The sequence below is a fragment of the Arctopsyche grandis genome, chromosome 3 (assembly GCF_051622035.1).
Source record: "Arctopsyche grandis isolate Sample6627 chromosome 3, ASM5162203v2, whole genome shotgun sequence".
NCBI lineage: Eukaryota > Metazoa > Arthropoda > Insecta > Trichoptera > Hydropsychidae > Arctopsyche > Arctopsyche grandis.
This window is the reverse complement of record NC_135357.1, coordinates 8,976,775-9,004,720: the sequence shown is the minus strand read 5'-3', so window position 1 is coordinate 9,004,720 and position 27,946 is coordinate 8,976,775. Positions and strand designations below refer to the sequence as shown.

The following is a 27,946-nucleotide window of genomic DNA, read 5'->3' as shown; positions in this document are numbered from 1 at the left end:
GCATTTTGTTTCGTCGTCCAAAATGAAGGTAATCGTGGTTCTGTTGTGCTTCGTAGCTGCGGCTGCAGCCAAAGACTATGTCGTCGATCGGTACATGAGCCCAACTGGTGTCGATAGATTCAGAAATGTGCTGAAAGCTGTCGAACATGCAAAAATCGTCGGAGGCGTTGAGAGTGCACCCCACTCAAGACCGTTCCAGGTACCACTAATTCTAAAAAAACTATTCTATTAAATCAAATTTGGATTTTTTTAAACTTTAATTTGTATAGGTTGGACTATTCCTGACCATGGAAGCTGGCACAGCCTTCTGCGGAGGCTCCCTCATCAGCCGATCCTTCGTCATGACTGCAGCTCACTGCGTGTACGATGGCAGGAACACCGTCAGTCAATTCGAAGCAGTACTCGGTGCACATAACATCTACGATGTAGCCAACAGCGTGAGGATTCAATCCAAAACTGCATTCATGCACCCAGGATGGAATCCCAGCACTCTCCAAAACGACATTGCTCTCATCAAACTGCCAACAGACGCACCTGTTAACGGTAACAATATTTTTACATATTATTATTTTCATTTATATCTATGAAAACAGCTTATATTTAATTTGAATTTTAGACAATATCCAACCTGCGGTACTTCCTCCATACAGTGCAGTAGGAAGCAGCTTCAACGGAGTTTCAGCAACTGTTTCCGGATGGGGCAAACCTTCTGACAGTATGTAAACTCGATTAAAATTTTCAATAATATGAAACGAAAAGAAATTTTAAGGAACATTTAAATTTTAGATGTCAACCAGATTTCGGAAGTCTTGAGGGAAGTCACCGCCGATGTGATCGCTAACACCGTATGCAATGTAAGATACCTGGGAGTTATTCAGTCTACTCATGTATGCGTAGATGGTTCCAACGGCAAAGGAAGCTGCAATGTAAGCACACAACATTAACAATCTCATTCAAATATATAATATATTCTTATATGTTATTAAATGTTCTCGATTTATTATTCAGGGTGATTCCGGTGGACCATTGACTGCAGTCTACAACGGACGTAAGATTCAAGTAAGTATCCTATGTTAGTATGAATCATAATATGTTTGCTTATAAGTACCTGATTATTAATGTGTTTGTCCTATTCAGGTTGGTATTGTATCATTCGGAATCGCTCTCGGATGTGAAGCTGGATGGCCACCAGTATACACCCGAGTCACAAGCTATTTGGACTGGATCTCCTCCACTTCTGGAGTCGTCATCCAACCATAAATTATTGCAATTTTATAAATAATCCTCAAATAAATAAATTTAAACCAAAAAAATATATTTTATTTTGTATTAGTTGAATAAATTGAACAAGTACATAGAGAGCAGAAATAATCATTTCTATGAAAGCTAACATAGGTGATCAAATTGGGGCACATATTATTATAATAATGTTTAAAATATGCAAACTATAATTACTAAAAAAATTTGGAAATTTACTATGTTCCTCAAACTATTGTAAAATTTTACTCAAATATGTAGATAACATCATTTTTTATAAAATAAATTCAAATAAAACATAAAGATCGATCTTATCAATAAACTTTAAATTTTAGAATATGTATATTATTTAAGTTATATCAAATTAATCATGTTATACATGACGGGCTGAAAACCATACTGGTAAAAGTGACATTTTGAAAAAATTCTGGTTTAAGTGCTAAAATAATAGCATTTCATATATGCTATTTTAGCACTTAAACCAGATTTTTTTAAAAATGTCACTTGTACCGGTCTGGTTTTCAACCCGTCACATGTAAATTGTCTAAAATTGCACACCGAGTGTAAACTTGTCAAAATTAAATCGATTCCAACTGTGAAAGTGTGATTTTAAAAACTTGGTAACTTCATTCAAGTTTAAATATAAATTCATACAAATTAGGTCATTTTTCATATATTGATTTTGCTTTATTTGTGTTGTGAAATTGAAAAATTTATATTATATAAACAAAATCTTGCTCCAGTTTATAATAAATAGTTCAGCCATAACACAATACATCTATGTATTCATTACATTTAATAAATCTATAATTATTACATGATTAATAGCAATCTGCAACAAAATCATGATAGCGACAATATAAAGTCTAAAGTTCTGTATTTATTTTTTACATAAATCAGGTCAGATAACATTATCAAGATGAACCACATCTTTATAAAAGACCGTGAATACAAAAATCGACACTGGTGCAATTTGTTTGACCGTCCAAGATGAAGGTAGCCATAATTCTATTGTGCCTCGTGGCCGCAACCGTAGCCAAAGAAATCGTCATCGACCAATTCATGAGACCGACTGGCGCTGAACGATTCAGAAATGTGCTGAAAGCAGTTGAACATGCGAGAATCGTCGGAGGTGTCGAAAGTGTACCACATTCAAAACCATACCAGGTACCACTTAGTTTGAACAAACTATTTATATATATGTACATACATAAATTTGGGTCTGTATAGCCGTAATTTATATAGGTTGGAATCTTCCTTACCATGGCAGCTGGCACAGCCTTCTGCGGAGGCTCCCTCATCAGCAAAAACTATGTTATGACTGCAGCTCATTGCGTCGACGATGGTAGAAACACTGTCAGCCTATTCACAGTAGTACTCGGAGCTCACAACATTTACGATGAAGAAAACAGTGTGAGAATACAATCAACAACAGCATACGTGCATACCGCCTGGAACCACATCACCCTTCAAAATGACATCGCTGTCATCAAATTACCTACAGATGCACCCCTCAATGGTAAGAATTAAGACATTATTTGTATCATCATATCATATACATATGTATATATAATATCGGTATTCTGTGTGTCTGTGTAAGATAGCGCTCGCCGTACTATAAAAGTCGTTTCGATTCGACTTACATATGTACGTCACGGCTAAAACACTGCCAACAAAACGCACGAATTAATAACAAAAGAAAAAACTTCTATATATACTGTTTGCTGCCAATATTTCCTCTGGGCTAAAAGACGGCGCTAAGTCACTGAGCAATTAGCGCCATCTATTGAAAATTTATTTAAATAATTAATTTTTCTATTAATGTTTTATATTGTTGCGTAGGGGTGGGTGGAGGATCCAAGTAAAAGGCCAAAGTCGTGTCACAGCATTTATTGGTGATTAAGGAGATACACGCACTGGCAGTGCTCCGTCCAGAATGTCTTGATATCGCCTAAGTACCGCCTTATAACGGATAGGCCGCTCAGGGCATCTTTGACGTCCGGTTACTTTCCTATTGTTTAAGCATGTACCCGGATATGTATTCCCACGATACTCAGTCCCACGGTATCGGTCACTTCTGAGAAGGGACCAATAGCGGCCAATTCGGTCGCCATTGTTTAGCCTACATGCACTTAGTCCAGAGATAATCCTTGAAACCAATTATAACGGTCACAGTCTCTGGGATGCTACTCGGCCTAATCTTATTGCACTTACTCGGCGGTGTAAGTAACATTATTGTTTATATGTAGGTAGTTTTTACCAATTTTTATATAATATATTTAAAAGGTGTTTGAAAAAAATTTCGGCCGTGTGCGGATCAAACATAGGACCGACGCGTTTCCTTGATTTTTTTTTATTTAATAACTGAATATGCCAACACCTATGGGATGATATTTCATCAGATACAACATTTATCATGTATTAAATTTCAGAGAACATTCAACCAGTTGTACTTCCTCCGTACAGCGCAGCAGCACTCAGCTTCAGTGGATATTCCACAACAGTATCCGGATGGGGCAAATCTTCCGACAGTAAATTTACTTGATAAGCAACCAATACTATTCTACAAATGAAAATTTAACTTCAAACTTTCGCTATGATTTTAGACGTCAACCAAATTTCTGAGAATTTGAGAGAAGTCAGCGTCCCTGCAATTTCTAATAATTTGTGTAACGTGAGGTACTTGGGAATCATTCAATCCAGTCACATTTGCACAGACGGCGCCAACGGCAAAGGAAGCTGCAATGTAAGCATACAAGATTATAGTTGATTCAAACATGAAGAATGTATGTATGCAATGTATTATATAAATTTCATAATTTTCAGGGTGATTCCGGTGGACCATTGACGACGATGTTAAATGGGAAAAAAGTCCAAGTATGTGTATAATGATGAATTTTTATACAAAATATGTATGCTATTACTAATGTGATTGTTTTATACAGATCGGTATTGTATCCTTTGGAAGTTCTCAAGGATGCGAAGTCGGATATCCACCGGTGTACTCTCGAGTGACGAGCTTTTTGTTCTGGATTTCCGCCGTTACAGGCATCGAAATCCCAACATAAATTATAACAATTTTGTAAAGTATTGTCAAATAAACAAATTTTAATACGAAAACATAATGTTATTAATACAAAGTGGATGAAAAAGGAAAGTCATTTTTTAATAAAAAATAATATAATTTTGACTTCCATAAACTTACATAACTATCATATACATACATAATAAACCAGTTATTATTAATTAAATTGTTAAACGTTCGAAACAAGTCATGAATAATATAACTAAAACATAAACGTTGGATTTTTAAAATATGTATTAATAATAGTTTACCGAAATCGTTAATGGAACAAAGCATTTATATTGCTTCATTTAATGTACCATAACTTACATTATTTGTTTAACATTCACATTTTTAATTCGTAAGCGATCAGATCAACTTGAAACTATATGAAAAACGTATTAAGTGAATAATAAGGAACTTTAATGGTATTACATACATTGTTTGTGTTTCAGATCTTTTAATAATTAAAATTCACAAAAAAAATACAGTTAATGGCCAAAAAGAATTTCAAACAAGAACAAATATTTAAACTTTCTGTTCATAATAAATTCACAACTCGAATTTTGAATCAACTCTTAGTGTAAAAAGTAGAAAATACGACTACATATTATGTAGAAAATTACATACTATTATTTTCCTTATACGGTACTTACATAGCTTAATTAAACCTTACTTAGATATTTTTACAGCATATATATGCATCATATATACTTCGATTCACAACAAAAACTTATAATTATAATGGCTCATTACAAATCCGTATGTAATTTGGATATCTAGCAAGGCAATATCGTCAGTTCACTGGCTGACACCAAAAGGTGCAATTTATTACACATACATATGTACATAACTACATATATCTATTCCTTTCTGCTGGTGCGGGAGATAATTGTGGGATTACTTGCATAATATCCAGTCTTTTTCCGTCAGCACCATGCATTGACTTCAACTATGAACAATATTTGATTATTATTAAAAAATATTGTTTATAATAAAAAGTAATATTCTAAGATAAAAAATATGGATACTTATTGGTTATTTACGGGCGCATCTGACCATCGAGTATAGGCATTTACACTAACACATACAAAATACAGTTACATGAACGGCCTCTAGGTGTCGCGAATAGATTTAGTAAAGTGACAATATGCAAACACTGATTGATGTTACATCAAACAATATCGATAAAAATCAAATACGCATTTCCCAAATAATTTTATTATATGTACATACCAACATATATAATAATAAAGATAAACAAAAATCCTATTCGTTGACACATTTGAAACTCTCATTAAGTCCAACGCTCTAAAAGACTGTGAGGAAGTCGACGCTATGAAAGGAGGATGCCAATCAGAAATTCGCTGATGAATATGAATGGCGAAAACGACGATGATCATTCTGGTAAAAATATTGAAGAACCGCTCTATTTTGAAAAAATAAATAAAAAAATCCGTCTGGTGTTCCCCATTGCATTATATGGAGTCGAGACATGGACCCTGAAAAAAAGAGAAAGGGACAGTCTAGATGCATTCGAAATGTGGTGCTGGAGACGTATACTGCGCATACCATGGAACATAAGACGCACAAACATCGCTTTACTCAAAGAGCTAGTAGTCTCAGAAACTCTCGACAATATGTGGGAAAAGCAGTCTTTCATACTTTGGCCATATGGCCAGGAAGAATGTGGAGAGTGTGGAGAGGCTGGTAGTCACCGGAACGCTGGAAGGAAGGCGAGCGAGAGGACGGTCTACCAAGAGACGGTGGGACCAAATCAAGGAACTGGCAGGATCGTCCTATAACGCTGCCGTGAACTTGACACAGAACAAAGAGGAGTGGAGACAGATCGTCAATCGTATCCAAGATGACACCAATGACCACAACGCTCAGCATTGACCAGACAAGGAAGAAAAAAACATATACATATATTATGTCTATGAATTTCAAATACATATGTTCTGGTGGAGGCTAGTAATGTCTTATCGCAGAGAGAATCTCTTCAAGTGGATCTTGGTTTTGTATTATATACCGTCATATAAACTTAGCAAAAAAGCTCTATATGTGTTGACGAGCCGTACCACGATGTTTTATAATACTGAATTATACTGTCACTTTACTAAAACTAAAACTACAACACCAAGAAGTGTTATCATGTTAAGTGTATATACTCGATACTCAGATGCGACTGTGTAGGTATTTATTTATTTACATAACAGGATAGGAATTACCCCTAGGCGACACGTATGGTTAGATTATTTTTGTACAAAATTACTAGCAATTTTACAAACATAACAGGACATAGAATACAATTGAGACATCTATGGACAATCAACTTTTTTTTTTATATACACAGCAAATTTGCGAGAAATACATTATGGAGGTAGCATTTTATAAGATTCAACAAATTCGAAATGCTAATAGCTCGAATTTACGAGAAACTGAGAGGAAGGATACCGATTTATAGAATCTGTCACACCAATTAAGCTAGAGAAATCGGAAAATTCTAACAAGAGACGATCGATCCGTGTTTTAATAACTACAAGATCTCGCCAGCACCGTATTTGGCTGGGAGTTGAAACCACAACCTGTCTACTGATATTTTATTTTATTTACATATATACCAGGAAGGCCTTACAGGTAAATTAGATAAATTAGTAGATATGCAATAGCTTTACCAGTACACTATGTTGTGGCTAACCAATAAGTACCAAAATTTATTATTAACTTGAGGTTAGAAAATACTCACTCTTTGACAAGAAGAACTGTGTAATGGCCAATGAATTTTTTGGCAGGATGCGTCGCAATACGAGGTATTCCAACAACAGTAATAACGCGATAAATTCTTACAATGTGCACACCTGTGGATAAATTCAAATTTGTAAACGATTTTCACACGTATATTGATGGATATATCATACAATTATACAACATACCACTGTTTTGACTTGACGCTTTCAAGTTGTGACTTAGCAAGACATGATAAATCCTCGAGAGCCTTTTCTCTCGCTCTATCTAAAGTGGTGCGCATTTCATCCAAAATGATATCTGCAACGTACATACATACATACCGTAAGTTATTTAAATCATCGCATGAATACAATAAAAGGTATATTTTGTTTCCATTCAGTACGTACGGGAACAAAGTTGTATCTCCCCTATTTCCATTTTATGTTGCATTACAAGCCTTTCAATTTCAAGTTTGTGCCTGACCTCGGCAGCTTCTGGAGAGGTAGACGATACACTGGTCAATGTATTCATTAACAATAACTTGAAATGTTCCAACAACTGTAAATAAAAGCAACGTCAATTATTGTTTATATTATAATGAATAATTTTTTTAAATCATACTATACATACAATTTGGGAACTGTCTGCTATTTGTTTATGTAAAGGTCCCATACATCCAGGTATTATATTATCGGTTGAAACTGGGCAATTCGACTGTAAAAATCACACAATATAAAGCAACTGAAAATGGAAGGGGTGGCATGAAATTTGCAGTGAAATAAAATGGCGCAAATACGTGTTTTTTCATCATTCTTTTGTCCTGGTACTCAATACTATCAGTATATAAACAAAAAATAATTCACCAAGTACAGGAAGTTGCGAATGATGCTAACGGGGGTTGTGTGCGACCTTGGTGGATTTTTTTTATCAAAAACAGCCTTTTAAACACAAAATGGGTTCAATATATTGGTACTTCTTGGTTATGCGGGCGCATCCAAGCATCGAGTACATGCACTAACCCATACGAATGCATGTCAGTTACATGAATGACCTCTAGGTGTCAGATGCCTCCGTATAACCAATAAGTACCAATATATTTATACCATTAACCGTTTTAAGGTCTGTTCATACCTACCAGCACGACCCGTATCCTGCAGGTGTCATGCAAGTGCGGATAGTATTATTTGGTACATTCTATATGGACGCGCATGAATGCGTAAATGCGAATGGAGTATGAATACGTCCATATAATGTATCAAAGAATGCTATCCGCACTTGCATGACACCTGCAGGATACGGGTCGTGCTGGATAGGTGTGAACAGACCTTTATACGTTAACATGAAAAGTTTTAGTTTTATAACACACTTTTAACTGTTTTTATAATCAAAAATTACGACAAATGCCTATGTTCAAGAACAAACCCAAAGGGCAAGTGCGAGGTCGTTACGAGAAATGGTTGACACAGCAATGTCAGAGTTTCTAAAACTTTGCGTAAACACGTGAACTATTGAACTCGTTGCTTATAAGCGCAGCTACACAGAATCGTACGGCACTGCATGCCTAGGTAGACTTCAGCTGGGAATGGGTGTGTCTTATGTCATTGTTAATTCGTACTATATTATTATTTCAACAAGTTTCTCCTACGTCTCTTCAAATATAGGAATCACTTTTAAACCTATGTCAATACAATTTAAATATATTACCGAAAACCCTCCAGAGGGTGAGTTTTGGCTAGCGTTTTTTTTTTTTTACATGTGCAGTATGGCTCGGTAGTTACGTTTATGCTAAGCACTGGGAGGTTACCGGGTTCGATCCCGTGCTAATCTTTAATGCTGCTGGTCAGACTTGGATATTTGTGACTCCAAGTCATAATATCCGAGGCAAATTTATCTGATTTCATTGTTGAAACGGTTCCTTCATCAAAATTAGCAAAAATCATTCTGTCACAAATGTCTGAATTTTATTTATGTACAATATGTAAAAATGTATGTACAAATCCATAGATGTTTATGGATTAATTCATTATTAATTTAGTGTTCTTCAGCCTCTCGAAATACAGCGATTTATGTAATAAAAAATGCTGCAATGTTTGTAATTAATTGTCTAGGAAGGCGAATTGAGGTTTACCTGCTAGGCCATCCTGGTATATATATGTAAAAATAAATAAATCTAAAAAAAAACACGTGACGTATAATACTCTGTGTCTGCGCCCTCAGACACCAACATCTGATGGAATACTTATAGTATGTAGGACTCAAAATATTGTTGTTTTTGTTTACTTTTGGCGATATGATTCCAAAATTGCATTTGACAAAATATAATAAGATCGTACGCATTAACACAGACATTAAGAGACGCCTCTCAGAGCTAGAGTCTACCAAGGCGTGTCGTTCCATTCCATTCAATATGTTCTTACCATAAGTTGGGCATTTTGTACATAGAAATATGTTTGCGGACAAATTGACAATATTTCTTAGCGGCCCCTTACACAGAATCGTATGGCACGGCATGCCTAGGTTGACTTCAGCTGTAAGTGGGCGTGTCTCATGCCAATGTTAATCCATATGATCAGCCTGCGCCCTTACTTTTCAATAAGCGTGTGCAACAAAATATTTAAGAAACTCAGACAAACCGGTTCACAGCCGACACGCACCAATGGCGACAAAAGCAATAACAATCCCCTACTGACGAAAATATAGCTGTTACGCATTGATCCATCGATCAACGAGAATATACAAACGAATGGTCACCAGTATGACTTACCACTACCATCCTTAACTAGTATTTTTTAATGCAGAAATTTTTAAATATTTTTACTTTATCTAAGTAAGTAGTAACAATAGAAGAAATTTGGTGTTCGTGCGAAAATTCAAACTCAAGATTTTGACAAATTCAAAATCAGAATCGATCACTGCATACATTTCATGGTTAAAAAAAATGTGTCTTTGTATTCTGGAGTTAATTTGAACGTTAATCCCATCACACTGAAACTTAGAATCAGTTACTGAAACGCTTATCGATATGACGTAAATTTCAAGCCTTAAGGTCTGACCGCACTATACGGCAGTCGACTGCTGCAGCACGACACAACACGGCAAAGTTGATACAAAAGGCAACTCTGTCGCGTGACGCGTAGTGCGTTATATCTCATACAATTTCATACAAACAATATTTGGCCGCACGCTGCCGTTCGTGTCGCAGACGCATAGTGCGGTCAGACCTTTAACTGACTAACTCAAACGGGTCACTTGAAACTGTCGAATGAGTCATATGTAAGTTTCCAAAGCCTGCTTTAAGGTCTGAATGCACTATGCGTCAGTCGACCGATACGACACGAAACGTCAGTACGCGACCAAATATTGTTTGTATGAAATTGTATGAGACATCGCGCACTACGCGTCACGCGACAGAGTTGCCTTTTGTATCAACATTGCCGTGTCGTGTCGTAGCAGTCGACTGACGCATAGTGCGTTCAGACCTTTAGTGTTTCGAGGTTTTTTGAGTATAAACACCTTTTTTTTAGTATAAAGACTCTAAGACCTATCATTATATTTAAGTGAAATTTCATATTTAGAAGCTTAATACCAAGTAATACATAAAATTTAGTAAAGTTCCGTCAGTTTAATCTCGTTCGCCTTTTCTTCTACTATTCTTTTCGACTCTTTAAATAAGTGCTTTGCACAAAAAAATTCCAGTATAATTATTGTATCAAATAAAAAAAAATCAACAAGTTAAATAAACCGGAAGTAGGATTTTTTCCACTTAGAACAGTCAAAAATATTAAGACTACACGATTTGTATTTTTTTTATGTACTAAGAGTTGATCGGATTTTGATCAAAATTAGTATTATGTAGTATTTTAAAAAAACAATATTTCATTGTTTTATTTTAATCTTTTAAATTATTTATGTACTAGTGTATGTATATTCTTGATACTTTCGTTTATATTACTCAATATTTTGTTCATATTACTCAATATCACTTTTTAATAACTTTTGTCTTACTGGGAGGGCCGCGCCTACCATATGTACAAATGTGTGCAACACACACAGGCGTAAAAACGTAAAAACGAGGTCACTCGCAAGGCCTGCTTCATTGATGAAGGGTTAAATGATATATTTTAAACAAAATATCTTACCTGCATGACATTTGCAGCTACAGAAGTCGAAGTAGATGCTGGTTTAGAAAATATATTAAATCTATCATCTAAACTTCTGACATTGAATAATATGGAACAATTTTCTGTTGGTGTTGAAGGTGGCATATGATCATTAACTATCGCAGTACTAACGGGAATTGAAGTCATTGTTTCTAAAACAAAAACACATTTTTAATATCTATAATAATATCAAAATATATGACAAAAAGTATAAATTTACCTTTATTCGATTCTTGTGTATTATTGGTTATTATATTGTGAGGTATTATTTTCCTTTTAACTACTTTTCGAATCGCATTTTTTTTAATTAAAGGAGCTGTTAAACGAGATAGGAGCTTTGACCCATTTGCAACATTTTTGGCACTGATTATTTTATCCGCAAGTACCTGACCCTGATTAAAATTGGGTCGCACATTCGTTGTTAATGTTTTATTATTATTAGCGCTGTCTACACTGATAATTTTGTCAGTTATGGATTTTGTTTTAGCGTCTGAATTAGGATTCTCAGACGACGGTGGAGGGCTTGAATGTTTATCCATTGATTCCGCTAACTCCGTGTTTAATGGTGTATTGATATCCATTGGTTGACAAGTTGCCAGAGCCGATACTCTCTTCAGATTCTTACCCCGAATCTCAGCAAGACTTTGATATTTCTTGGGGTTTTTAGGCCATGGGTTTCCTTTCAGAGATTTGCCAATTATCTCAACATTAAGGATTTGTGGCTTATCATTAGACGGTGAGATGAAATCTGTTCCAACTTTTGTAAAACAATTCTTCGGTGCATTTAAATTTGATTTTTGTGATTTTTGCATCTGTGGCGTTGATTTGGCGTATAAATTTCTAGATTTATTTTGCTTTGATTTTACAAATTCATCTGGAATTTTTATAGGAAATGAAGCATTGCATGTTATTATTTTGGGTGTAATAACCTCAGTCTGGATTATATCACATTTAGAATATATTTTTTCAACGTCTACGTCATCGCATTCAGGAGATGATTCAAAATAATCAGAGTGTATTGCTTTAAATTCAGGCCCAATACAGTCAATGCTTATTTCTCCGAATTCGGGAAGTTCATTACATTCTGAAGTTAAGTTTTCATTAGGAGAAAAGGCAATGGTCTCCGGGGTATCATTAAATAAGGTATTGTCCAAAAATGTATTACAACTGGAAATATTTTCCTCTAAAATGTCATTTTTACCAGCCGTCTTCATTTCCGTATCATCGGGATAAATTTCTGTTATTAACGAAGTATCTATCGGTATTGTTTCTGCAAGGTTATCTAAAACAATACTGTCATCCTTTAAAGTCTGCTCATCGCCTACACTGTCATTGCTTTGTCTGGAGCCATTCAAAGGCACTAAATCGTTTTTAGACAAAACTATATCCATGGAGGTCTTTTTTGAAGAAATCTCTTGGCTAATTTCTTTTTTGTATATTTTCAACGCTGCCATATATTCCATCATAATTTTATCAGAGTCAGAATTGACTTCCTGTCTGTTGCTTTTGCCATTCATTTCGCATGCGTGAATGGTTTTACTTAATTTTGTTGGAATTTCAAAATCCTCTTCACACGACTTTCTTTTATTTTTGTTAAAATCAATTGTGTCACTATTATCAATCTGATTTTCTGAAACATCTATGAGAGTTATCTCTTTATATTCATCTACAGTTGAATCAATATTTGATGAATTTAGCTCAATACTACTATCCAAATCAGAGTTGATTGATTTTCTGTTAAAAATATGGGAATAAATAAGTTTATACAAAATAAAAGTACAAATATGGTAAAAGCTAAGACGCATTTGACTGAAACTCGGAATTTATAAATTCTTTGTCTGCTTGGTATTAGGGATAAACTACATGTAAACAAAAATGTTAAGCAAGTGAAAAACATATTTTACAAGGTAAACATTGACTATTAAAAAATTATATTTCAACGTTTTTTTAAATACTTTTAACCCTTTGAATGATGACCTACGCCGATCGGCGTTTTTCCAACAAGTCCATGGGCCTGAAAAACACCGATAGGCGTTGTATTTTGAGCATGCACAAAGTAAACAAGAATACTACCCGCTAAGGCTTTCCAGGTAGCATTGAAAAAAAAATGCATTGAACATGGGTCGTGTAATCCATATCATTCATTTGTCAACGTTTATTATTATAGCTGCTGAGTATTTTAGATTGTGGCTTGGCATTTGGATTGTGAGCATTACATTTTAACAACAATGAATAATAGTCTTCTTTTGCTTATTTTATATTGTTGCACGATAGAACACACCTTTACAAACCTCGAAATCCTCAGTAGTAGTTATCTAGGGTAGTGATCTAGGCTTTGGTTGGATTAGCTACAATTTTTATACCTGCTTTCTATTGGATTTCAAAATAATTCTAGTTGGAAATGTTGGCGGAAAATTTCAACGTGGCGGGCTTTCAACAGAAAAGACGTCAGCACTCGAAGGGTTAAGAGGTACTAATACATACATAGTCTAAATATCTATCAATGATCACAACATTTTTGTATCGATGTATGTTACGGTTTGGTGATAATTCCACAAAAAGCGATTTTGCGCATGTCATTAAAATCTCGATCACGGAACATCTGGGGCCCAAAAACTCCATCAATCGAAAGCTGCCCACGCGAAATATTGTACTAACAAAAACTGGAGTGCTAGATATTCCGTATTCGCGATTTTTGTAGTAACGATTGCATGCGCACGATCGCAATTTGTACAATAATCTGTTTGCCGTATATTAAACGGGCTCTTCACTCGCCCGTGAAAATCGCGCCGCAACTCAATGAGTGTGGCGACATCTTTTTACTAATTTTTACTAACCCCTTAGCGCCAGTGGCGTAGCTAGAAATTTTGGGACCTGATGCAAAAATTTCTCCCCACTTCCTGGCCAGTTTGTTCGCTCCTGATTTTATTTCTTCGTATGAATTTTGTAATTTACTAACAATCTCATATGTACGATTCAACACCAAAGTGGTTTCGTCTAATCTTTAAAGTAAAATTTCGTTTCTGTAATGTTTTCTTACTCGAGCAGCTCCACACCTGATTTGTTATTGACACGCCTACTTAGCTTATACGCAAGTGTATAACAGTGGCATACGGTGAAATTGTTACAAATCGAGCGTGGGCCGTGATGGTTTGCATCATTCTGCGAAATGGTAGCTACGCCACTGGACTTCGCACAAAGTTCTCCACCAAAAACGGGGATCGTCGCAAACCGGTATTCGACAGCTCGGCGACGAAGGAATCACGTTTTCACCGTGTGTGTGAGTCGAAATGTGAGTGTGTGCGTTTCGTTTCGTCGTCGTGACGCGTCCCTTCGTCGCGGAACAAAACATGGGGGACGCTGCGAGGCGCGAACTCGAACGCGCGAAACGCACACACTTACATTTCGACTCACACAAACGGTGTTCGCGGCGGCGCACGGTGCGAGTGAAGAGCCCGCTTTACAGTCAAAGTGTATTTTCAGTTGTAATATATTCCATCTGGCGTTTTAGAACATTCGTGTTCGAATACAATTCAACTAGTAAATTGTCAACAATGTGCACCAATTGTAAAATAACAATTGAGTTTCTTTATTGCTTTGGAATTTAATAATACGTTAATATTTGCTAGGTATTACGAATAAAGGAAATTAGTACTGTATTATAACTCAAAAATGTGACTTTCCAACTCAATTTACTAGTCGAGTGACGTTTTTACGAAAACTCCAACTCTCCATCTAAACTTATAGTCGAACTATATTTTCAGTTATAATATATTTTGACCAGTTGGAATGTAATTCGCCATAGAAATCAACTTACGTGGGTTAGACGGAATATATTAAAACTAGTCAAAATATATTACAACTGAAAATACACTTCAACTATAACATACATATATATAGAAACCCCTGTTCAAGCAGACGAAAAATTTTAAAAATCGGCCAGATTATGCTAGTCTATATACATATTTAGTATCTATCACACTTACAGATCTTCTAGGTTATTTTTATTTTTAGCTGTATTTAACAATACAACCTTTGGTTGCATTTCACTTGTGTTGACTTTTTTCATCATCTGAAAGAATAAATAGCTGAATGGTAGTATACAAATATAGGAAACTGAAAAAGAAAAAAATTCAAATAATATTAATTACTTCTTCCATGGACGAAGTCCGTTTCGTTTTTCTTGACTTCTTAACTATGCTCGGTATCTGCGATTAATATAATCAACTTGTAAATTATTTCACAATATTAAAAATTAATAATGTACATTTGATTTAAGTTAGATATTAGTTATATTAATTATTGTTACAAAATTACAAATACATACATATAATGTATATAGTTTTTTTCTAGATCATTTTCATTATAAAATCTGAAAACTGCTACCAAGTAATGTTGTTCCAGACCACGAAAATAATTAGAAATTTCATAATTTAGATTTTTTTAACTGCATTCGACATTAATATAAAATTGAAAAATCTAATCCATTTTAAATACAAAGGAGTAAAAATAATTCAACAAACCATTTTGGATAATTGATCCTCTTTCGGATTATAAAGTGTTTTATCTGGGGCCAATTTGATGGTGCCGAATTTTTTTATGATATTTTTTAAACATAAATTTATTTCCTGAAATGGAAAAAGCAAGTAAATTAAATTGTCGAAGATTTTTTTTTTTTGTGTTCTGTGAGTGATCGTTGACATAAATTAACATAACGCGCTTTGGAAAGCATCCTGATCAGCTTTTAGCTCTTAAATGTCTATGACAATATTTTTAGTAGCATGTCATTAACCATATCGATTGATAGTTGAGTGTACAGAGAAGGTATAAAGAACAAGGCAAATGTGAGGAAATGTTGTCGGTCATTCGACAACGGGTAAATAAATATGCACGATGAATCAAGACGGAAAAACAGCAGATAAAAAAGTAAAAGTCAAAAATTTCGAAAATATACTCATCGATTTAATACTACGCAGGAATGTTTTAGTCACTAATAAACATGAAAGGAAAGTTGCCACTGTATTAGCCGATTTACATTTTTGAGATCTTCACATTCGAGATTAAGATACACACCCCATTGAAAGGTATTATTATAAGAACCATAAATATATGTACATACATACAACTCAAAAATTCCTTCATTGTCTGACAAGGCCATTTTCAATGGAATTTTTGACGAAAATATGTATGTAGTATTTAGAACTTTTGACAAAACGAGTAACGTGATGGAGATATAGCCCAACCCTTGCCAATCAGTGACGTAATTTCAACTTTTTTCCAGGGAGGGGTGAGGGCAATTGACATTAATTAGAATTTGTTCATTTTATCTGAACTTTTCCCAGCTATCGCAGATAAATATGTCATATCAAATCATATTTATCCTACTACTACCATTTACCACAAAGCATCATATCATATTACTCACACTTATCAAGAACTCACATTTTAATCTACAAACTTGTCCATTTGGCTTGTGCATAGGAACTGCGGCGCTACAGCACCCCCAGAAAAATTACAAAAAAATCGCATTTACAACTTGTATTTAGATATATTTGACATATTCATTAATAATGATTATGTCAAATATCTAATCATTCTTATTTAAATTATATTCACAAATTGTAAATGTATACAAATGTGATTTTTTTGTATTTTTTCTGGGGGTGCTGCAGCGCCGCAGTTCCTATGCACGAGCCGCCACTGAATATTAATCAACCACCTAATCTCTACTTTTATATCGCTGTTCCCTTATTGATTTATGTATTTAATCTGTTACTTTAATCGTACTGATTACTTTTCTAATTAGAATACCAAACAGAGGAAATCCGTAAAAACAGGAAGAGCCGGCATGGTTCTGAATAAACCCTCGCGGAAGCAATACACCGTAGAGTGTTTATTCCGCCGGGGTAGGGTTTTTTAGGCAGTAAAAATCTGACACTTCCCTCTAGTACGTACTAGAGGGAGTCCTTTTGGAGATTTTCTCCTCCACTAAATGAAAAAAAAGGGGGAGGGTGGGGGCAAAAGTTTGCTAGTTTGTTTGTGATTGTTTTATTACAAGCCTATGCTATGTTTCATTTAAGGTCCTGATTGACATGTTTAAACTTGTTGTAGTTTCTGTTGGCCCTATACGCACTTGGGAATTTTTGTCGTTGATGGTTTCTGTCGCGCAAGAAAAAGATCGCGCGATCGAAAATTGCAAGTGCGTATATTTAGGGCCTACGGCTTCAGTAACGAATAATCAATTTGATTAAGATTCATAGTATTTCTAATGAAATGCATGTTCCTTGCCTGGTCACATTTAGGGTGGGGCGAATGCCCCCCTCTGAGCCCCCAAATGACATCCCTATTGACAGCGCGCGGTAGCAACTACGCAAAATACGATTTTAGTAATATTGATATTATGAAAAATTAATCAATTAGTCAAAAATAGTGAGAAAGTTCAACTGACATGATAGAAGTTGCGACTTCCGAGACATGCGGTAACGCCAATCCCTACGAAATAACGCCAGAAGAAGTAAAATAAAAAGAGGTATGTAAAAAAAGACAAGCGAGTGTTGCCCTCTTTTTTTTTGTTGCGACCATTATACTGCAAAACAATGACAACATCGCAAACTCGCGTAGGTACATTTGATACGGGTTTGGTGCAAGCGCTCGACAATCACCAGACAGACTGAACGACAGATAAACTGGATGGCAGCTTTAAACGCAATTCTCGTCTTCTCGAATTATAGATTGCACATCAGATGACGAGTAACCTTTCGATTGCGTAAGCGAATTGCAAACGATAGACTTCTTATCGCAAAAAACTGCGATAAGAAGTCTATCGTTTGCAATTCGGACGACGCAAAAGAGATCTGGTACCAACTGTATCGTATCCGAATAATTAATTATTAAAAAGCGTCGTTTAAGACTCATAACTCATAGTCATACGTCGATCGCGTGCTAAGCTTAGACTTAAAATATTCGCCTTCGACGACTACAAGATGTTAAAATAGCACGTGTTTTATGTTGTAAAATTAAATAAAAACTTTAAATATGACGCCATTTTAAAATAAAAATGCTTTATACAAAATGGCGTTTCACGCATCACATTTCACATGTGAAGCAATTTCGATTTTCGCCTAGAAGTTTCAACGGAGTGTGCGTGAGTGAGTCACGCTTGATAGAAGTATAAGCTTCCGAGTTGTAGATGTAGAAAAATCGAGTGAGCCGATATTGGAAACGTGAATTAATAGTGCAGAATCCATTTTTCATTTTTCTATTCACTCGTCGCTAACGAAGTTTACACTTCAAATAATAGATGACTCGCAACGAACGACCTCGGATATTCCAACAATCTTTTCGGGAAACGCCTGGATCGTCTCCCCAAAATATAATTTGAAAATTATGAACAAAATCTGACAATCGGAAGTGATTTTATGCTAAAAATCTAAAATGTGTGTGCTTCCTTGCGTTAGCGCTCAAACGTGTATCGAGAACGCTCTCATATACCCTTGTCTTTGGTACTATGTATGTACTTTAACGTGGAGATTAGGCGATTGGTATTCGTCGACCACTGGATGATCAACACTGATCGCCTGATAAAATAAGGCCTCGGTGTATGAGCAGGCTGTATGCCAATAAAATCTCATGACTCATCGACCGATGATCTCACTGGGTACAAATACCCGATATGTATAAACACGGTCTCCATGGCGAGACAGAATGTTAAATTACAGAAAACACACAGAACACACAGGCTTTTCCTCCCGTATTCTGCGCGCGCACATTAATACGGGAGGAAAAGCCTGTGTCTCTTGTTCCTGTTGTATCCTGCTCGCGCAAATTAAGTGAGTATGTACCGTTTACCATGCACCAATTTTTTTTGATCTTTCGACTTAAGATCTTTCGATTTTCGATTTTTGCCTTCCTATATTTGTGTTTTCTGTAATTTAACATTCTGTCTCGTCACGTAGACCCGTATAAACAATGGGCGGATTGTTCCATGCTTCATTCGAAGCTCGCATATCGGAATTTTATCATCAAAACAATTTGTTTATTACAAAATATTGAAAAAACCATTAAAAATATATCACGTAAATCTTTCATTTTTTTTTTAAATACTATCCGCTCGTACATTTTCAGTCTTTTGAATCTCGCCATATTCCGTCAAGTCATCGTTAGTTAACTAGAAATTCTTTCTGCTTTTGCATTTAAGTGGGGAACGGAAAAAATGTAAGATGTTATTAGTAGAGGTAGGATAGTCACAGTGCTATCCACTGTTCGGCAAACCTTTAAAAATGCATTTACAACCTTTGAACAATACACGGCCCCCTCAGGCCCCGGTGACTAGTTATTAGTAGCTTCTAGGAGTTTGGTGACAATTTCGCACACGTCACAAAAATCCCGAGCACGGAATATCAGGCACTCGAAATTCCACCCACCGAGAGTCATCACGCTGACGAGAATTCGAGTGCCGGCTATATCGCGATTTTTCGTGTGGGAGATCGCCATGTACGAATTTATACGATTACTTTTTCTATACTTGGCCCGCTCTACGAAGAGAATTGGGAAAAACGTACATGCTATCTCTCACCGCCTCTCGACCACTAGCAGACAATAAAGCACAGAACGCGCGAAATGCCATTGGTCGAAATGGGGTGAAAAGGATAGCATATGCGTTTTACCTGTCATCCTTCAACGAATGGACAATAGGACTCGTATCTGTCATCTCACACATATACACTGTGTACGTACTGCATACTTTCTTTAGTTCAATTAAAAAATAATCTTTGCAAATCAGGAATTAGACTGCATCGGTGGCTGTCTAATTACATATTTAATTAAAATCTAATTACATATGTTTATAAAATATTGCAGAGATATTTTATTATGTAGATTACACGCGAGTACCTATCTGTCAGTACGATATGTCAAGATCTACGGCACAAACTGATGAAGACCCGAAAAACTATATACCTACTGATTGGCGTGATATACCCACTGATACTATAATGTTTAATATCTCTTCGATATCGTGTCTATCTATAAACGACTCGCAATTTCAAGCAAAACACGAAACAATTCAGATTTTTAAAAATATGTATTCAGAATTGTAAATAGCATTGTTTTTGTCTCGTTCTAACGCACACATATTCAGATATACTCTTCACACTCGTACGTATTCGTATGACATTACGGACGGGGGGGTATGAGGGGGGGGATTTCTTTCTTTCGACTTTCCGTGCAGTGACCCAGACCCAGACTACGCAGAATTAGTTACTAATTCGGAACATTCCCATCGAAATCCAGACGCCTGGTAACCCTGCTCACTGCGTCTTTCACTCCGGTCTCCGTGACGAGCCGGAATGTTAAATTACCGAAAACGCAAATATCGGAAGGCAAAGATCGAAAATCGAAAGATCATAAGTCGAAAGATCGAGAAAAAGGGTGCATGGTAAACGGTACATACTCACTTAATTTGCGCGAGCAGGATACAACAGGAACAAGAGGAACAGGCTTTTCCTCCCGTATTCTGCGCGCGCACATACATATATATAATATATATCAGTGGCATGCGGTGAAATTATCTCTCTTTTTGTCATACAGCCTTGTTTAATGTGCGCGCGCAGGATACGGGAGGAAACGCCTGTTCCTCTTGTTCCTGTTGTATCCTGCTCGCGCAAATTAAGTGAGTATGTACCGTTTACCATGCACCCTTTTTTTTTGATCTTTCGATTTTCGATCTTTGCCTTCCGATATTTGCGTATTCGGTAATTTAACATTCCGGATCGTCACGTAGACCCCTTTCACTCTGACATTAGAAATTCCCCTTCACGTCTCGCAACACTATTTACATTCCTCAAAAAAATAGATTAAGTCGTGGGTTGGTCGCTTCTGGCGTTTTCTTTCAATCTTTTCCACCACGATCAGTGAAACTGAATTCAGATAAGGTTATCATTACTAGAGGTAGGATAGTCACAGTGCTATCCATTGTTCGGCAAACCTTTAACAATGCATTTACAACCTTTGAACAATACATGGCCCCCTCAGGCTCCGGTGACTAATCATTACAGTTCGGCAGTGGCGTTTCCATTTGCCAGGAAAGAGCCAGAGACTAATTGACTATTTTCCTACAAAGCTAGAGCAAAAAAAAAGAGATTGACAATAAAAATTAGCAATAGTGAACCTATTTGTTTTGTCCAAATAGAAACCGACCGCCGCCCCTTAGTTATCATACATCCTCTTTCCCCTGACAAACCTCTTTTTAAGACCTTATATATATATAAAAAATATGGGTCTACCTCATGGGACCGAAAGTGAAAAGGTCGAAAAAGCAAATATTGGAAGGCAAAGATCGAAAGATCAAAAAAAAGGGTGCATGGTAAACGGTAATATGTACATATATATATATATAATATATATCAGTGGCATGCGGTGAAATTATCTCTCTTTTTGTCATACAGCCTCGTTTAATGTGCGCGCGCAGGATACGGGAGGAAAAACCTGTTCCTCTTGTTCCTGTTGTATCCTGCTCGCGCAAATTAAGTGAAGATATACGACGGGGGGAGAGAGTTTTACCACACGCCACTGATATACATATACTAACCATTTTTCATATGTATGCATGATAAACGAATATTTTTCGACTTTTTCACGGTCACCCATAAAAAATGTATGGGTTTTTAGCTTATATAAGTACATACATATTTATGTACTTATTTTTTGGATTTTGCCACTTGCCACAATTTGTGTGGCCGATCACAGAATTGTTAATAGTGAAGCGCAACAATGCTGCTGATAGCATCACTGATATCAAATCAGCTCATTAAATCAAGGTTAGCCAAAAAATGCGAAAATACAAAATTTTTATTTAAAATTTGGGACCCACCAGTTCTACAACCTAACAAATCATTCAAAAAGACCGTTGGTATGATAAAAATAATACACAATCGACTGCAACATTTTTTTGGTGCCTATATTAGGGGTCTTCTTTACTAATGACCAGAATATGGTATTTTATGGTCCGTTCAAATTAGAATACAAAGCGCGCACTGACAAGCATGCGTTCCATAATTTGCGGAACAACAGGCGCATTGAGACACAAGGCACACACGGAGGCACAAGGCATGCACCGACGAACATCACTCACAGAACTTGGGACCTTAAGAATTTATTAAAATAGCAAATGATTAAATAAATAATTGAATTTTAGATACCTCTACTGCCTTCTTTAAATCATTTTGTTTTATTTTAACGTTTTTGTTGGGATTTTTTAAGCTATATAAGAAGCAATCTTTAGACGGAACCCAGGCTTTATTGTGATCTCCAAAAAATCGCACATCAACCATGCTTGTGCCGCTCAGAGCCATACCTTTGGCTGGCCAATATGGAAAACCTGCACATTTTATGAAAGATAACTTATTTGACAAAACTTATCTGAGTATAACAACATATAGAATATCAAAGATAAAGACCTTTTAATTTTGCCCACAGTAAAATATGAGGAGGATCACAAACTTCGGTAAACCATTTTTCCGGTACCGTATTGGCATTTCGATAACACTGAGGACAAACTTCGATTTCCTTCATTTCGTCTTTACATGCTTTTAAAATAGCTTTCGCAGTTGTTGTCAATTTAGAATGAGCTGCGAATCAAATATAACACAAAGATTAATATGACAATAATAAAAACAAAGTAAGACAGAAAACCCAAACTTACCGGAGTTGAATATAATGCTGTTATGAACAATCCATTGGCAATCAGTTTCGAATGCGTTTGTAGAAATATAACGTCTCTCATTGATGTTTTCTTGTAACTTTTCTAAATACATTGGTTTTACTATGTACTGATAGTATTCCGGGAATTCTTTAGAATCAACTGAGTTCATAAATGGCTCTGCCTAGTGATTGAAAATTGATATTTAAATGTGACTTAAATATATGAATGCATTAGGCACATGAGCCATTATATTTGTAAGTGGCGCAAGTCCACTTCCCTTCATTTCGAGAAATATCTATTTAAAATACTGGTGGTTTGTTTATTCTGCTTTTCCGAGATTCTGGACAAATCGAATTAAAAGTAATGATAACAATTTGTGAATTAAGTCAAACTGAAAGTGTTTTTGCAACTGAAAATTGGACTTCAACCACTTTCAAATATACCAGCTCGTATATGTTAATAGTGTTGTAAAATTCTCGGTAATAATCTTTTGGAGAATATTCTCCAAACCGAGAATTTTCGAGACTATTCTTTTATAGAGCATCTGGAGGGGTTACACGATAATTGGTACAAGTCCAAAAGGTTCAACGACAAAATGTACCCGAAAATTAGTGCACTGCCAAAATGTACCCGCGACAAAATGTTAATAAGTAAATATTCGATACGGTTGAGAACACCTGTCATTTATACTAATTTAATAACGCCCGCAATGCCGTAATGCAATAAAACATAATAAATAATAATTTTTAACATTTTGCATTTCATATGTACAGAGAGAGGGTAAGCAAATGCGACTTTTGAGCAGTTGGCGAAACACAACAGAAATGTTACGCCAATTATGTATGTAGTTTGTGTTAAAAGATTTAACGATTTCGGAGAAAAACTTAAAGCAACTTATTTATAGATCTGGAAGCAAAAAAAAAACCAGCTGACATTTTGGTGTAACTTGCATTGTTTATTTCCCAATTTTTATCGTTTCTAAACTTAATAAATTAACGATTTTATATTATGTAATGTGTTTTAAAAGTACACACTGATGTGAAATAACAATTAAAATACCCAAACTCATACAAAATTTGTGTTAAAAAATTTTGTAAAAAAAAAAAACGTTCATAGTGGTAGTGCGCGTATATTAAAATGACGAAATGACACATTCAGTGTCGTCATAATGAAAAAATGTCATTCAAAATGCTCTCAGATATTCTAGAAAGTCCTATTACTACTCTTAGTTCTATTACTGCTATTGGTTTTTTGAAAGACAAAATATCATAAGGTAAAATTTTTGAATGTTGTAAATTTGAGAGTTAATTCAGTAAATAATTCGTCTACCCATCTTCCCTGCTGTCTTCCTTTTACCATTTTGCATTCTCTCGGGTACCATTCTAGCACTTCTTTCGTCATATTTCTCAACCACATGTTCCGCTTCCTGTCTTTCCTTATTATGCCAAGCATACAGCGTTCCAAACTTCTTTGAGTGCATTGGACTTTCAGTCAAAACTGGCAAAACGCATTAATCGAAGATCTTTTTCTTCAGGCAGACTGGCATTTTTGATTTAAAAACAACATTCATTCGTCCAAATACACTCAATCCTAATTTCATACGTCTCTTTATTTCTTCTTCTTTAATACCGGATGTCTATTATTTGAACCAAATATAAATAATTATTTACTACTTCTACAATTTTATCATCTAATAAAATGCTATCAGGCATGCAATAACTATTGAACATTAGTTTGATATTATCTACGTTAATTTTTAATCCTACTTTCCCTGTCCAGCTGTGTTAGTCTATTAAGTAGGTCAGCTGGATCGCGAGCTATTAAAACTATATCGTCTGCGAACCAAAGATGAATCAAGGAATTCCAGTATATCTCCCTATTTTTCTTATTTTTAATCGAAACTTGTATAACAAATTAAAAATGTGAATATTTTAAAGTAAATTACCCCTAGAATGGCCTTCATTCGATTCATTGCATATTGTAATAATTCACTTAGTTGAGAAAGTACCAATGGACAAATTGTAGTTCTGAAATGTATAAACAAAAACATATTTATAAAGTAAACACATATGTATGTATGTGTTTATACATAAGTAAAAATACATGAAAACCATAAGATAATGTGGAATTATACCACTCATGGTGTAGTTGCGGAAACAGTATAATCAGCAATCATAGGATGGAATCATTCGTGACCCGAATTTTCGGCCTGCAGGCCGCCTGATTGAACCATTATTGAAGACAAAATACATAAATAATGTGACGATCTAAACAGCAGATCAGGCTTGATTTTGCCAGATCAGATAGAATTTGAGAACAAACAAGACCCAGCAGACATTGTTATGATTGGCACGGGTGGCATCAATTCCATATACTCCAGCACAAGGGATAATGGACCCCAATAGGACATATCTTGGTCTAATTTTGTACTGTTCTATATTTACATATATTATTATTTTATAAGGGCTATTTCAAATTTTTAACTTTATCTATGTATGTAGTAACAATAGACGAAGTTTAGTGATCATGCGAAAATTTTAACTTGAGATTTTGATTGATTCGAACTCAGAATCGATCACTGATCACGTTTTCATTTTTTTTTTTGGTTAATATCAGTAGCGGCACGTGAGAATTCATAGTGGGGGGGAGCTGCAGAGATTAATCAGGCTGTAGTAGCTCGTTGACCATACTGATGATCAAATGAAAACAAAAATAGCATGCATATGTACTACACTGAGAGGCTGCAGCCCCGCAGCCCATATGGACGAGCCGCCACTGGATAACCCTTTGAATGCTGACCAACGCCAATCGGCGTTTTGCCAACAAGTCCATGGGCCTGAAAAACACCGTTAAGCGTTGTATTTTAAGGATGTACAAAATAAACAAGAATACTACCCACTAAGCCTTTCCAGGTAGCATTGAACATGGGTCATTTAATCCGTGTCAATGTTCATAAAGACTGGTTTACACTGAAATTTCTGAATTTATAACCATAGCAGAATTTCTCGATGAAAATGCCTAGCTGCAGTAGTATTTTATATTGTGGTTTGGCATTTAGATTGTGAGCATTACATTTTAACAACAATGAAGAATATGGAACTAGTTTTGGAAAAACACATTCATTAATAGACTTCGTTTGTTTATTTTATATTGTTGCAAGATATATTAGAGAATTTAAACACAAACACACCTTTACAAAACTGGAAATCTTCAGCGGTAGTTATCTAGGGTTTGTTTGGATTAGTTACAATTTTTATACCTGCTTTCTATTGTATTTCTAAATAATTCTAATTGAAAACGTAGGTGAAATTTTCAGCGTGGCGGTCTTTCAACAGAAAAGACGTCAGCACTCAAAGGGTTAATATACATCTACATAGTAAGTTCTTCTGCTTTTCTGATACATTGTACATTTTTATAGCCTAGGTTTGTGACCTGTGATTTATTCCTGTACATAATTCATGAATGTTGAATAACAAAAAAAATACCTATTCAGCTCTGCGCATTCAATGCATGTCCATTCTGATAAATCAGGCAGCTTATTAGGCAAACATCGTATATGAAATGCTTTTGGACATATTGAGCAGTTGATATGCGTTCGACTTTTGTGACAACGCCAACAAAAGGGATCTATACTTTGTCCCTTTGAATTCTTTGTGATTAAAATAAATGACTGCATACCGTCCTAAAAGTAAAAATGAAATACTTTATTAGTCTTGCTTACCTATTATACTAAAATATTTCATATTAATTCACCAAAATATTGAGATTTACATTTTTACTGCCATTATCAAGGTTGATTTCGGGGCATGAAGATCGACGCTTGCTTTTTTCCAACGGCTTTGATTCAGCGTTGACTGGAGACGTTTGGACCGGAAGATAAAAAGATTTTTTATCAGGCTTCGGTCCGACTTCAGTGCTCATTCTACAAACAGACGAAGATCTTTTCTCTGCGTTGACCTTTTGCTTTGTAAAATATTCCTTTGTACTAGTGCGTCGTTTTTTTTTAGGTATCTTCGTCAAGTCGCGTCGGGACCGTCTCTTCTGATTCGGAATCTCGGTGAACTCCTTTATGATTTTCGACTCTTTTGCAGATTTAATCAGCGACAGCATTTCTCGGGCTCCACTCCTCCGTTCGGTTTTCAATATCGGCGAATCTGCAGGATCTTCAATCGTTTCGTCGTCCATCTTTGAATCTGGAATCCATTTACATCAATAAAATGAGAAATTATAAACGAATGACAACAGCTATTGATACTTATCTATGTATATTCCATCTTTGAATCTAGAATCCATTTACATCAACAAAATGAGAAATTATAAACGAATGACAACAGCTACTGATACTTATCTATGTATATTCCATCTTTGAATCTAGAATCCATTTACATCAATAAAATTAGAAATTATAAACGAATGACAACAGCTATTGATACTTATCTATGTATATTGGAGTAGATATTTATAAAATATTAACACATTTCATTTAAACAAAATAAATAATCGGAAACCGATGTCATATGTTTTATTGCAAATTTATTTTATTCAGAGCATTATAATTTATTAGAGCGTACTGTGTAATTGGTATATGTATCTCTAATTCATAAGTCAACTACATATGTACATATTGAATATATTTAACAGTTATAACATTATTTCTGTTGTATGTTGGCACATTGAAACATTCTGCAGTTTACTTTAACTGTCGGTAATAAACGGGGACTGGTGATGTGATGATATGTTGCATTTTGACCATTTCAGGAGTGCATGTTGTGGGAAAGTTTGAAGCAGGCTGATGGTTGGGAAAATGTACATACTTGAGGTTTTAAAATGTAGGTGTGCTCTGTATGGCGTGCAGGTTGGCTGTGTGGGGGCGAAGTCTCTGTCGGGGGGCTCGGCAGTGCGGGGGCGCAGTCTCAGGGACACGAGAGCGAGCGCACACCACCACGACCGCACTACCAGAAGCTGCGTCTGGTGTCAAAGAGCCCCTTATCGCTTTCTCGCTCTCTCTCACGTAAACGCCTCTCGCTCCGTCTC

General features: G+C 35.6%; 2 protein-coding genes across 2 annotated transcripts; one reads left to right on the top strand and one right to left on the bottom strand.

The window, feature by feature from the left end:
* LOC143909095 (transmembrane protease serine 9-like) lies at window positions 1-4,404 on the top strand. Its single transcript, XM_077426996.1, has 12 exons — window positions 1-199; window positions 270-543; window positions 617-715; window positions 787-926; window positions 1,009-1,059; window positions 1,138-1,242; window positions 2,248-2,424; window positions 2,503-2,776; window positions 3,690-3,788; window positions 3,864-4,003; window positions 4,084-4,134; window positions 4,203-4,404. Exons 1-12 carry the CDS (start codon window positions 23-25, stop codon window positions 4,323-4,325), a joined length of 1,710 nt encoding a protein of 569 aa, XP_077283122.1. The 5' UTR covers window positions 1-22; the 3' UTR covers window positions 4,326-4,404.
* LOC143909590 (uncharacterized) lies at window positions 4,349-27,929 on the bottom strand. The gene is made up of 17 exons (XM_077427643.1): window positions 27,727-27,929; window positions 26,684-27,105; window positions 26,398-26,594; window positions 24,858-24,939; window positions 22,913-23,093; window positions 22,668-22,838; window positions 22,410-22,588; window positions 15,735-15,839; window positions 15,363-15,419; window positions 15,198-15,283; window positions 11,432-12,945; window positions 11,191-11,363; window positions 7,682-7,765; window positions 7,459-7,609; window positions 7,258-7,369; window positions 7,071-7,182; window positions 4,349-5,273 (listed from the first exon to the last, which is right to left on the bottom strand). Exons 2-17 carry the CDS (start codon window positions 27,095-27,097, stop codon window positions 5,175-5,177), a joined length of 3,717 nt encoding a protein of 1,238 aa, XP_077283769.1. The 5' UTR covers window positions 27,098-27,105; window positions 27,727-27,929; the 3' UTR covers window positions 4,349-5,174.
* Between the last annotated feature and the right edge of the window lie 17 nt (window positions 27,930-27,946).